General features: G+C 43.0%; 1 protein-coding gene across 1 annotated transcript in view; it reads right to left on the bottom strand.

Annotated features, from left to right (window-relative positions):
• RNF17 (ring finger protein 17) overlaps positions 1–12,811 on the bottom strand; it is a 458,697-nt gene that overhangs the window by 252,576 nt on the left and 193,310 nt on the right. The window contains exons 20-21 of the mRNA XM_089666019.1: positions 6,334–6,445; positions 1,305–1,505 (exon numbers count right to left, since the gene is read on the bottom strand). Coding sequence (XP_089522145.1) covers positions 1,305–1,505; positions 6,334–6,445 — 313 coding nt within the window. The remainder of the gene's footprint in view (positions 1–1,304; positions 1,506–6,333; positions 6,446–12,811) is intronic.

Genomic DNA, 12,811 nt, shown 5'->3' with positions numbered 1-12,811 from the left:
TTAAAAAAAAAAAAACAAAACAAAAAAAAAAAAAAAAAAAACACACTAGTCCGTTAACTTGAACCAAGAAAAAAAAAAAAAAACAGATAGAAAACCTCCATATACATTATCCTATACTGACAGTTAATACACAGTAAGGCAAAAAAAAAAAAACATGATTCAATTTGCTTCAGTGGGCGAGACAATATTCTTTCTGACCCTCCGTGAGATTTTCTCTGGATCTACTAACTCTAGTGTTATTACCACTAAAAATTAGAAAACAGTTATATTTTGGGCATTTCTAAATGCATCAATCTCCTTTTTAAAACAAATTTACTGGGCTGGCCAGAACCAGTTCTTGCGGGAGTCTATTATTTTCACAGCTCTTACTGTGAAAATGCCTTTCTGTATGTGATGGGTAAACCTCTTTTCCTCCAGACGTAAGGAGTGCAACCTTGTCCTATGCAATAAGCTGAAAGCAAATGAATCCAAGGTCACTATATGGACCACTTATGTATTTAGGGAAGGAGAGAAAGAGAGAAGGAGAGAGAGAGAGAAGGAAGGAGAGAGAGAGAAGGAAGGAGAGAGAGAGGGGGGGGGGGGGAGAGAGAGAGGGAGAGGGAGAGGGAGAGAGAGAGAGAGAGAGAGAGGGAGAGAGAGAGGGAGAGGGAGAGGGAGAGGGAGAGGGAGAGAGAGGGAGGGAGAGAGGGAGGGAGAGAGAGAGAGAGAGGGGGGGGGAGCGGGAGGGAGAGAGAGAGAGAAGGAAGGAGAGAGGGAGAGGGAGAGAGAAGAGAGAGAGAGGGAGAGAAAGAAAAAGAGAAAGACACAAGATTGCCAGGGAGTGTGGGCAGGGCAGACACAGGAGGAGAGGGTGAGAGTAGGAGGGGCAGAACCAGCTCTCTCTCTCCTCTGTGGTGGTGGTGAGGGGGGGAACTGTCAGCACTGGCTCTAGGCTGTGGGAGAGAGACTCTCTCAGCTCAAAAGCCCTAGGGGACAGTCTATCCTGACAGATCCCAAACAGCAACGGCAGGGATTGGGGAACCCAGGAGCGATGTGGGGGGAAGGCCACCGACTGAGTATACAGGAGCCAAGGGCAGAAAGAGATGGATAGAAGGTGTGGCATATAGAGGAACCGGTTTGTGCATTCAGTGGCTGCAGGAGTGAAATGCATGGATCGGTTCTTCCATGTGCCGCCCAGAAGCCCCCAACCCAATGGGCAAATGCCTGGTGTGCCATAAGTCCAATCTGTGCCTGCTTGTGATGCACAGAAAGCAATCCCACCATTTATATAATACCAGGAAAAAAAAAAGTTTACATGCTTTTACCTTTTAAGAATGTTCTCTGTAGACAGCCATTGCACAAATATCTTGCTGGGAGACATCACATGACTTATGTACACATCAAGCTCCTTGCGCTCAGACAGGGAGATGGTGTCTATACACTTTTCAATGGAGTCAAGTGGTTGGTCTATCACTGAATCCCATACTTCCTTCAGAGGCAGATGTGGATCAGCAGATCCAGGTGCACTAAAAGAATATGTCAGACAGAAGAAGCTCAATAATCATAAATAAAAATAATGAAGCCCAGAATAGCATGAAACTTAGTCAAGGAGACAATTAGACCAGTATTTCTCAACCGGAGCTTTGATGCAATCTACCAGTCACAGGCAGCTGACGGGGAGGTCACAACCCCTCCGCTGACTCATGCACAGGTACATAGACAAGCGGTTCTGCTTCTGTAGATGTGCAGTGCTAAACCCCGCCATCTGGGAAGGATAGATTAAGAGGAGAGGAAGAGGGGCCGGTAAGGAACAGCATTGCAGAAAAGGACTCACTGCAGCGGCTTTCCTGATTAGGTCTGCAAATGAAGGAAACCGCTGCCCTGATCTCATGTAAGGTGCCCCTACGAAACAAAGGGCTGGATGGTGGTTGGTGGCCTTCTTGGTCATAACAGCGGGGGTGTTTATTTGTGGTGTTTTAGCCTAGAATATTGATGGATATGCTTGTCATCTAATCTGGTGGCTATTTGTTTTGTGTCTGCCGCCCATATCTACTCTGTCTGTCGAGCTTATTGCACATACACACAGAAGGAAATGGTGTCAGCGTTATTGCATTTTGGCCCCCCTTTTGGGCATAGCACTGCTCTGGCGCACTTATCCGTGCTGGGAAGGGGGATGTCAGTAGTGTGTCTATTCTGGCTTCTGTCCGGCGTAGCACTGCACAAGCTTCGAGAGACTTTGTCGAGCTGATTAAGATCTCAATACATGTTCACCTGATCGTCAAGGCCATGCTGACTCAGAATTTTGGTGCTATTATATGTATAAAAGCACATGCAGATAACTTAGAAGTTAAAAGACAGCAATGATCCATGCAACAGGCCATATGAATATAGCTGAACTGGCCAAACTTTATAATGGTGGTACTGGCCGGTCTTTGGCTATATTATTCCAATCTGCTTATGGTGGTTGCTATCAAGAATCCTTAGATGGGAAGGAGCTTTTCTCTGCTGGTAAAGTAGGAGTGAATTTCCTTTTTTAGTTTCTCTTGTATACCTTATTATAATAACTGGGTCTGTTTGCTGTTCTTTTTTATGTCCTGGTTCGTAAAATCTGGAGGAATCATACCGAGTCAATACTTGCTATTTAGTGGACCATAGTCATATCGAACGTATGGGTCTTTGTGTTTTTCCCTCCTACTGAAAATAACCTAATATTGCAAACTTCTAATTTAAGGCAATACATTTTTTTTGTGGTGGTCCCATCTTTCTCCTGCTTGGAAATCACTTGGAAGGTATTTTTCTCCAGCCACCCTTGCCATATTTAAGTGCATATTTTTGCCTTTGACTGATAGAAGCCTTTTGGAACCACACTGGCAAATTACATCTTTCCTTTCCAAAAGTGGGTATTAAGTTTGTTACTACAATTCGCCTTAATATATTTGGTTCACATACTAGTTACTTATGATGGGCGGAATGGTCTTGCTTAAACCGCCTTAAAATTGAAGTTCACTGGCATGCAAATTAATGGCAAACACTAAGTAAAATTGTACACCATCTGTGCTTAGTCTGGGAACCACTGCTTTTTCGGCTGCTGTTAGGGCATGTGAGTAGCACATTATGCATATCCTACCATTGCTTTACTATGATGAGTATAACGTACTATATGATACAGTGGATATAAAGACTACACACTCCTTTTAAAATGTCAGGCTTCAGTGATGTAAAAAAAATGAGACGAAGAAAAATAATTTCAGAACTTTTTCCACCTTTAATGTGACCTATAAACTGTACAACTCAGTTGAACAACAAACTGAAATCTTTTAGGTGGAGGGAAGTAAAAATAAAAAGCTAAAATATGCTTGCATAAGTGTGCACACCCTTAAACAAATACTTTGTTGAAGCACCTTCTGATTCTATTACAGCACTCAGTCTTTTTGGATATGAGTCTATCAGCATGGCACATCTTGACTTGGCAATATTTGCCCATTCTTGCTTGCAAAAAACACTCCAAATCTGTCAGATTGCAAGGGTATCACCTGTGCACAGCCGTCTTCAGATCACCCCACAGATTTTCGATCGTATTCAGGTCTGGGCTCTGACTGGGCTATTCCAAAACTTTATTCTTCTTCTGGTGAAGCCATTCCTTTGTTGATTTGGATGTATGCTTTGGGTCGTTGTCATGCTTAAAGATGAAATTCCTCTTCATGTTCAGCTTTCTAGCAGAAGGTTTTTTTTCCAATATTGACTGATATTTGGAACTGTTCATAATTCCCTCTACCTTGACAAAAGCCCCAATTCCAGCTGAAGAAAAAAAAGCCACCACCATGATTCACTGTGGGTATGGTGTTCTTTTGGAGCCAAAAAGATCTTTTTTGGTTATGGCCAAAAAGTTCAACCTTGGTTTCATCAGACTATAACACATGTTCCCACATGCTTTTGAGAGATTTCAGATATGTTTTTGAAAACTTTTGCCGGGCTTGAATGTTATTCTTTGTAAGAAAAGGCTTCCGTCTTGCCACTCTACCCCATAACCCAAATATATGAAGAATACAGGAGATTGTTGTCACATGTACCACACAGCCAGTACTTGCCAGATATACCAGCAGCTCCATTAACCACTTCCTGACCTCCCTATAGCATAAATATTGCTACAGGGCGGCAAAGGTGCATAAAATAATGAAGACATGGTTTTGCATTTTTCAAGTAGGGGGCGTGCGGTCGCGGCTGTCAATCAGCCGGTGATTACTCACTGGTGCCCAGTGATTTCCGAGGATCTCCGACGGGGAGGAGAACGGTTTTGTTTACCAACCGTTCTCCTCCCTGTCAGCTTGGGCACACTGCTTTGGATGGTTGTACACAGCACAGCCATCCAAAGCAGTGTGATTACAGTGAAGCACATGGACACAACCCCCTATTAAAACACGCCCAGCACACAGTTAACCCTTTGATGGTCCCTCATGTTAACCCCTTCCTGCCCAGTGCCATTAGTACAGTGTCAGTGCTTTTTTTTAGCACTGATCACTGTATTGGTGTCACTGGGTATGTCAGTGACACCAATGTCAGGCGCAGTCCCGCTATAAGTCGTTGATCGCCACCATTACTAGTAAAAACAGAAGAAAAAAAATCCCAGTATATATACCGCCATTTGTAAACGCTATAACTTTCACATAAACCAATTAATTTACACGTATTGGGATGTTTTGGGTTTTTGTTTTTTTTTAGCAAAGACATGCAGCAGAATACATTTTAGTGTAAATTTATAACGAAATTTGATTTTTAAATTTTTTTTACTGGACATGTTTAATAGCAAAAAGTCAAAAATATAGTTTTTTTCTCAAAATTGTCTTATATTTTATTTACAGTCCAAAAAGTAAAAAATGCACAGGTGAATAAATACCACCAAAAGAAAGCTCAATTTGTAGGAAAAAAAGGACGGAAGTTTCATTTCAGTGCAGCATTGCATTACCGCGCAATTGTCAGTTAAAGTAACGCAGCGCCATAATGCAAAAAATAGCCTGGTCAAGAAGGGGGTAAATCCTTAGGAGGGCAAGTGGTTAATGTTGCTGTAGGCTCTTCTCATCTATTTTGGAGTGAAATCCAGTTCTTGGTTATGTCACTGTTGCGCCATATTTTCTCCACTTGATGATGACTGTCTTCACTGTGTTCCATGGTATATCTAATGTCTCGGAAATTCTTTTGTGCCCTTCTCCTGACTGATACCTTTTAACAATGAGATCCCTCTGAGGTTTTGGACGCTCTCTGCGGATCATGGCTTTTGCTGTAGGATGCGACTAAGAAAATGTCAGGAAAGAGCTACTTGAACAGCTGAACTTTATTTGGGGTTAATCAGAGGCACTTTAAATGATGGCAGGTGTACTGACTCCTATTTAAGATTATTTTGAATGTGATTGCTTAATTCTGAAAACCGCTACATCCCCAGTTATAAGAGCGTGTGCACACTTATGCAACCACATTATTTTAGTTTTTTAGGTTTACTTCCCCCCCCTAAAAGATTTCAGTTTGATTTTCAACTGAATTGTACAGTTTATAGGTCACATTAAAGGTGGAAAAAGTTCTGAAATTATTTACCTTTGTTTCGTTTTTTTTTACATCACAGAACACTGACATTTTAATAGGGGTGTGTAGACTTTTTATATCCACTGTATATCTAATGCGTCTCCTTTTAGTTACTCTTCCAGGGAAATACATAAAAAGTCCTGAAAAAGCATTGTGTGAAACGCATTGACCTTAATACTGTTTCACATATGAAGTGCTGAAGTTATGTTTAACAACTGATTGATCTTTAAATCTGGGAAATATATCAAGTCCCATTTTTATATATTTTATAAATACTGCTGTAAAGAACATTTATGAAAATTTTAAAAACGGTTTGCTCCTTTGGTATCAGTAAAGTCCTGTTACTTTAGATAATATCTCTTTTTGGGGGATTAAGGTTTGCATTTTCATGCTGTGATGTAGTACCCTTTTGGAAGTAACAACTCAAACTAGCTGTCAGGTAAACTCTGAAAGCCCCGGCCATATTCAAAGAGCGTAGAACAATAAAAAAATTAAAAATTATTTAATTGGCAAGACCTCAATCTGCTGTGCACTCTCCCTGTTTCTAGCACATGCAGAAACATCCCATTTATTCCTGTGAAGAGTCACTAAAGGGCCAGAGATGCTTAACAGATGCCTTTTCCAAAGTGATAAATGTGATTTTTCTGTGCATTTGCATGTGCATCAATGGCTGCCTCACTCCCTGTGGAACTGGCGGGAGCAAGGTAAGGTTAGAATAAGAATTGTCATTTACTTAAACAGCTGGGATTAAAAAAAGAAAAGGGAAAAAGGGAAACTTACCAAGGTATGAATGCAGCGACATTACTCTTAACCAGGATGCTGTTAATGCTCATCACACTTGCTGGATTGACATGAAACAACTCAACAGACAATTTATTTTCCAAAAACATTCCTAAAAAAAAAAAAAAAGGAAAAAAAAAAAAGCATGTCATAAAAAAGATGCTGAAAAAAAACTCTATACTAGGCTTACACGATCTGTTGGGAAAACTAGCACAAATGTAGACCACTGTACTGGAAGTCAAGATTACAATTCTTCCTTAAGGTGATTATAAGAAGAAAAAAAAAAAAACACGTCATACTTGCTCTTTGCGATTATTTTGCACAGAGCAGTCCTGCTCTTCCTCATCTGGGGTGCACTGCTAGCCCTCATGGCACCTCCCCCCTTCTGAGTGACCCAATAGCAAGAAGAGGGAGAAAAGGGATGGCTCAGGTGAGAACATCGCTGGATCATGGGACAGGCGAGTGTGTGTTTATTTTTTTGTATTAACAATTTTTATTGGTTTTCAAATAAGTATACAAACAGTATGCTTGCAAACAGGGAAAAAAAAAACAAAAAAAAAAAAAAAAACAACAGAAAGGTACATCGATGGTAAAACTACATAGGTTCAGGACACACAATGTCATAAAATAACAGTGTAGAGGTTATTTGGACCTTACATTTTGGGCCAGTGAAGAAGAAATTAAGATATCCCATGGGTGCCATACTGCCTCAAACACAGCAATCGAACAACTATGTAGGGCGGTCAAATACTCCATCTGTCTTACATTAGCAATAATTTTGTGTAAGATTGGCATTGAAGGGGGAGTAGAGGAATGCTTCTCCTAGCCGCGGTCAGGACATGTACAGAAAGTTTCCTGGACATTTTAGATAGTCCTGGGAATGGTAGACTTAATAAAAAGTATAATGGTTCAAATGGGAGAGTGGTATGCAATAGTCATTGTAACAGGGAAAGAACCTCTTCCCAAAAGGGAGTAATGGAACTGCATGTCCAAAAAATATGGTAGAAAGAACCAAGGTCTTTACCACAGCGCCAGCAGATAGAAGCATTCGAATTGTAAGTGTGGAGGACTTCAGGCGCTTTGTACCACAACATCATGATCTTGTATGTATTTTCCGTAAAGACAACACAAACAGAAGATCTAGGTGCGTTTTCCCAACTTTTCTTCCACATTAACAGGTCTATATCACATTGTAAGAATTGAGACCACTTACGCATGTAAAGGTGAGTGTCATTGGATAAGGAGGGGGCGTCCATAAGGAGTTTATATGTGTTAAAACAGAACCCCTTTGATGTGGACCCTGTATGCATAAACGTTCAAAGGGAGTAGGTTTCCCCAGGATCAGTGAGGGTGACATGGTAGAAAAAAAATGGCATATTTGAAGATAAATATAAAAATGTTGGGATGGTAGAGGAGCTTTTTTCTGGAGATCTCAGAATGAATGTAGTTTGAGTCACCGGGTGTACCAAGCGACGCATTTGGAATAGGTTGGCTGCAACCCAAGGAGACATCCGGGACACAGCCATATTGTCTGGAAGATTAGGATTAAATAGGATATTTGTCAGTGGGGAACAGTCAGAGACCAGTGTAAATTTAGTCTAACATTTCTGCCAAACAGTCAAAGAAAAGTGCATAGGACCAAGGAATAGGTAACGAAAGGAAGATACATCCACTGCTGAGGTCGACCATAGGAGAGAGCAAGGATGAGCCGGACACAACTGCAAAGATTCAATCTCAGTCCATGTGTTAGGAGGATAATGGGCAGACCACGACATGAGAAAACGAAGGTGAGTTTGCATAGTAGTAGGTTACTATGTCCAGTGCCCCCAAGCCCCCCCGAGAACACAGGGAGAGCAAAAAAGAACATGCAATTCTATGCCGCTTATTGTGCCAAATAAGGGTCGCAAATAAATATACAAGTTTGGGTAAAAGTCATTTTTAGTACATTAATGCATCCAAGGAAAGAGATAGGTAGGGAATCCCATTGTTTCAGAGAGCGGGAAATAGCTATAAATAGGGAGGGGAAATTGGCCTCATATGGAGTGGTAGGAGGAAGTAAGATTACTACCTAAATATTTTAAAGAGTGGGTACACCACCGGTAGGGAAAGGATTCCTGAAGAGATGACAGAACAACAGGTGGGATATGTAATGGGAGTGCCTCAGTTTTGGACGTGGTAACTTTGTAGCCTGATAAGGCTCCAAATTGACACAAGGTCTTATGTAAAATTGGTAGGGAGGTATGGGGACTCGAAAGTGTGAGGAGAATGTCGTCTGCGAACAAGAATAATTTGTATTCATGGGTATGGGTTTGTATCCCGCGTATATCTGGATTAGACCTGATAGCGATAGCTAATGGTTCCAAACAGAGAATGAACAATAAAGGAGAGAGTGGACAATCCTGACGCGTACCATTTGACATCTGAAAAAGGGGACGAAAAAAAGGATGCTAATCTAACCTGCGAAAAGGGGGAAGAATAAAGAGTCTTCAAGGCTGCCACAAATGGACCCCGGAAGCCAAACCTCTCCAAGACCATAAACATGTAAGGCCAACTTAGACGATCGAAAGCTTTTTAAGCATCTAAACTCAATAGTATAGCAGGGATGGAGGATCGATTAACCAAGTCAACCAGATCAATAGATCTCCTGGTGTTACCTGCCGCATGCCTGGCAGGCACAAAGCATACCTGATCCCTATGTATGAGCTTGGAGATAAGTCTGGACAGTCGGTTGGCCAAGATTTTAGTAAAAAATCTTATAATCGGAGTTTAGTAGGGCAATGGGGCGATAATTGTCTACAATAGAGTGGTCTTAGTCTGGTTTGGGGATAACCGAAATGTATGCGTGGGAGAACTCTGTCTGGGGTATGACACCTCTGAAAATATCTTGATAAAGAGAGAGGAGATGGGGGGCCAGGATACCGGTGAAAGATTTATAATAGGAGTAGGGCAATCCGTCTGGATCCGGGGCTTTATGAGAGGGGAGACGTTTAATTGTGTCAAATAACTCCTCAGAAGTAATGTCAGCATTAAGGACCGCAATGTTTGAGGGTGATAGTCTCGGAAGCGTTAGGGGATCAAAAAAGCTATCAAAGGATGACTGTGTAAGGGGCGGATGAAGATCTGGGGTTAAACAGTTATAAAGATTCTCACAGTATGAGCCAAAAAGGAATACCATGACATGGGGATCATAGGTAGGGCTGCCATTCGGTTGGATTAAAAGATCAGGCATCGTTGAGGGGGGGTTGTGCTTTGAGTCGATTGACTAGCATACGGTGAGGTTTATTAGAAAATTCGTAAAATCCCCAAAGGAGGGATTGTGCAGACTTACTGGAATCAAGAGCTTTGATTCGGTCACGGAGAGATGTTACCCCCTGGAGTCTTGAAATGGATGGTTTAGCCAATAGACGTCGTTCAGCCAAAGACAGTTGGTGGACAAGTGAAGACCTGGCACTCGAGAAAGACTTTTTTAAACCGGAGCCCATGGAGATACAGAGACCTCGAAATACCGCCTTATGAGCTTCCCACAGGGTCGAGGAAGAAGCTACAGAACCAATATTGTGACTAAAGTAAGTATCAAGTCCCCGAGAGAGTTCGTCCCGAAGATGTTCTGTGGAAAGAAAGGTCTCATTAAGATGCCAGTGACATGTTTTCGGTAGAACAGTAGGGAAGAAGAGGCTCAAGGTCAGAGAAGCGTGATCAGACCAAGTAATAGGGTTGATATCAGAGGAGACCAGGAGGGGAAGCAGTGGAGCAGAGATGAAAAAATGGTCTAGGCAGGAGAAACTACAGTGAGGGGTGGAGTAGAATGTAAATTGTTTATGTAGAGGATGTCTAATCCACCATGCATCAGTCTTATCAGTCTGTGGAAGGCTTTAGAAGAGGAGCATTGCCGCTTTGAGGGTGTGGACTCAAACAAAACTTTCCTGTCTTTATGAGGGGAGAAAATTAAATTAAAATCACCCCCAACAATCACATGCGAAGTGGAAATGGAGTCCAAGTTGGCGAGTGTTTGGGAAAGGAATTGCAATTGACCTGTATTCGGGGCGTACAAATTCAACAAAACAAGAGGAGTGTTACCAAGCATACAAAATAATGAAACGACCGTGTTGGTCGACCTTGGTGGAAACAACCCGAAGGGAGCATTTTGTCTTAATCAAAATTGCCACCCCAGCCTTCCCGGAAGAATCAAAGGCCGAATAGGCTTGGAAAAAAAATCTTGAGGCAAAACGAAAGTAGCCAGTTGATTTGAAGTGGGTCTCCTGGACAAAAATAACGTCTGCTCCTGAGGATCGAAACTTCTTCAAAGCCATCCACCGTTTTTGAATGGAGTTGAGGCATTATATGACAAAAGCAGCAAAGCCATCACAAAATAATAATGAATGAAGCATATGTGTCAGCAGAAAAAATGGATGAAATACCATCGATGAAACAGAATAGAAAACAAAAAACATTCAAATAACACAAAAAAAAAAATCACATCAGGGAGGTCGTCAAACTCGGCCAGGAGAAACAAAAGCAAAAAATGCACCCAACAAGGGTTTGGCCGGCCAAAAGGAAAAAAACCGATATAGAAACCATGTATGGATCAGGAGGGAAGGATCAACACCAGATTCATCACAGAAGGTCACCCCAGAGAATCATCAGGCAGGAGGATCGCTTGATCGAGAAGGACGTGGACGTTGCGGGATAGGCGAGAGTCTCTTCCTACCTCCGCGAACTGGTGTCCAGATCTTGTTGTGGGTGGCGGAAGGACGGGATGGAGTAGGCGGCAATGAGGACACATCCTCCGACAAAGGTGGAAGTCCCAGCTGTTTTAGGAAAGAATCTGCCTCATGAAGATCCTGGAGAACAACTTGAGTTTTGCCCTTAGAGACGACCAGCTTGAATGGAAACCCCCAACGATAAGGGACACGATGTTGCTGAAGGTGTGTAGTGATCGGCTTCAGAGCACGCCGTTTGGCAAGAGTAATCGGGGAAAGTTCGCAGAAGAGCTGGAGTCTGTCACCTTTAAATTCCAAAGAAGATTTGTGGCGAACCGCTGATAGTAAGGCTTCTTTGCTTTGAAAGAAGTGGAAGCGGACTGGTGCGTGGTCTGGTGCCTTCAACAGGTTTAGGGCCCAGAGAGCGATGAGCCAGTCTGCCTCTTGAACCATGGGAGCAGTTGTGATGGACAGTAGGTGGCGGTGTAATTGTGCATCAGCAAAAGATTCGTACATACCGTGAATACGGATATTTTGGCGCCGTTCCCGGTTTTCCAGGTCCTCTTGTTGGAGCTGCATTTGGGACATGGAGTGCTTCAGATACGCGTTATCTTCCTCCAAGACATGAACGTATTGCACCAATTCATCAAACTTGTTTTCCAGTTTATCCGTGCGGTCTCCAATCTGGGCTATTTCCCCTCTGAGATCCATGGCCAATTTACCAACTTCAGCGGATATGGAGATGGTAATATTGCATAAAAAAAAACTTGCAATTTATCGTCCAGCGCAGAAATTGTAAGCGAAGATGATGATGTAGCCTGCTGAGGATTTTGACTAGAAGATGGAAGATACCCTGGTGTAGGGTGGTCCATAACCCCTCCTGCCGTGGCTTGGGAGTCGGAATCCTCCATCTGGGGATGGATCAGAGCAGAGGCTGTCAGCTCCTTGGTAATAAAACAGGGTGCAGTACCCTCCGCGGCCGCTAGGGGCCCGGGATCGTTCCTCGGATTCCTGACACTACTTGAGGTCGGGGATTGCGGCCGAGATAAGAACCGCCGGAGCGGCGAGGGCCGTGGATCTTGTGGCTGCGGGGAGGGGGGCTTCAAGTGCCCTATCTTCCCCGTGGAAACCTCTCCCTGATGCTGGGCCGGGTGCTGATAGGATGTGACTCACCCGGAGCGGAGGAATCGCTGAGAAGCGGGAACGGGTGAGTCTGTACTGGCCAGAGATGAGCAGAGCTCAGCAGTTAAGTGTCCGCCATCGTCCCTGGTCGCGCATGCGCCCCCGAGTGTGTGTTTATGAAAAGTCAGTACCTACAGTTTTTATAGCTGCTGACAAACACAAAACAACTGTAGCTCCTCTTTAAGGTGGAATACAGAGAATACCTTGGGAAAAAAGGAAAGCATAGGCCTGATGAGCACCATGTCCTTATGCAAGACAAAAAAGTGTTCTTTGCAAGATAAAGCTGCCAGTTTAGTTACTTGCTTGGCCATGGTGGTGGACGCAACAAAAACAACCTAGAGTATACTAATCCCAAAAAGTCACCAGAGTGTCTTCTGTTTTCACCCACAGATCCCTGGACCTATAATCTGTAAACTTGTCTAGACTGTTGTTGAACCTGGAGATCCACATTTGGCATCCCCCACCTAGCCCTCTTGGCACATTCTGAGTGCCCCCATTGCGAGAAGAGGGAGAGAAGGGATGGCTCAGGTGAGCACATCGCTGGATCCTAGGACAGGCGAGTGTGTGTTTATTAAGTCAGTAGCTGCAGTTTTTAT

Source organism: Staurois parvus, unplaced genomic scaffold (assembly GCF_062004578.1).
Source record: "Staurois parvus isolate SC_StPar_1 unplaced genomic scaffold, SC_StPar_1.0 ptg000050l, whole genome shotgun sequence".
NCBI classification, from domain to species: domain Eukaryota; kingdom Metazoa; phylum Chordata; class Amphibia; order Anura; family Ranidae; genus Staurois; species Staurois parvus.
The sequence above is the reverse complement of the archived record's forward strand: the minus strand, read 5'-3'. Positions and strand labels throughout refer to the sequence as shown.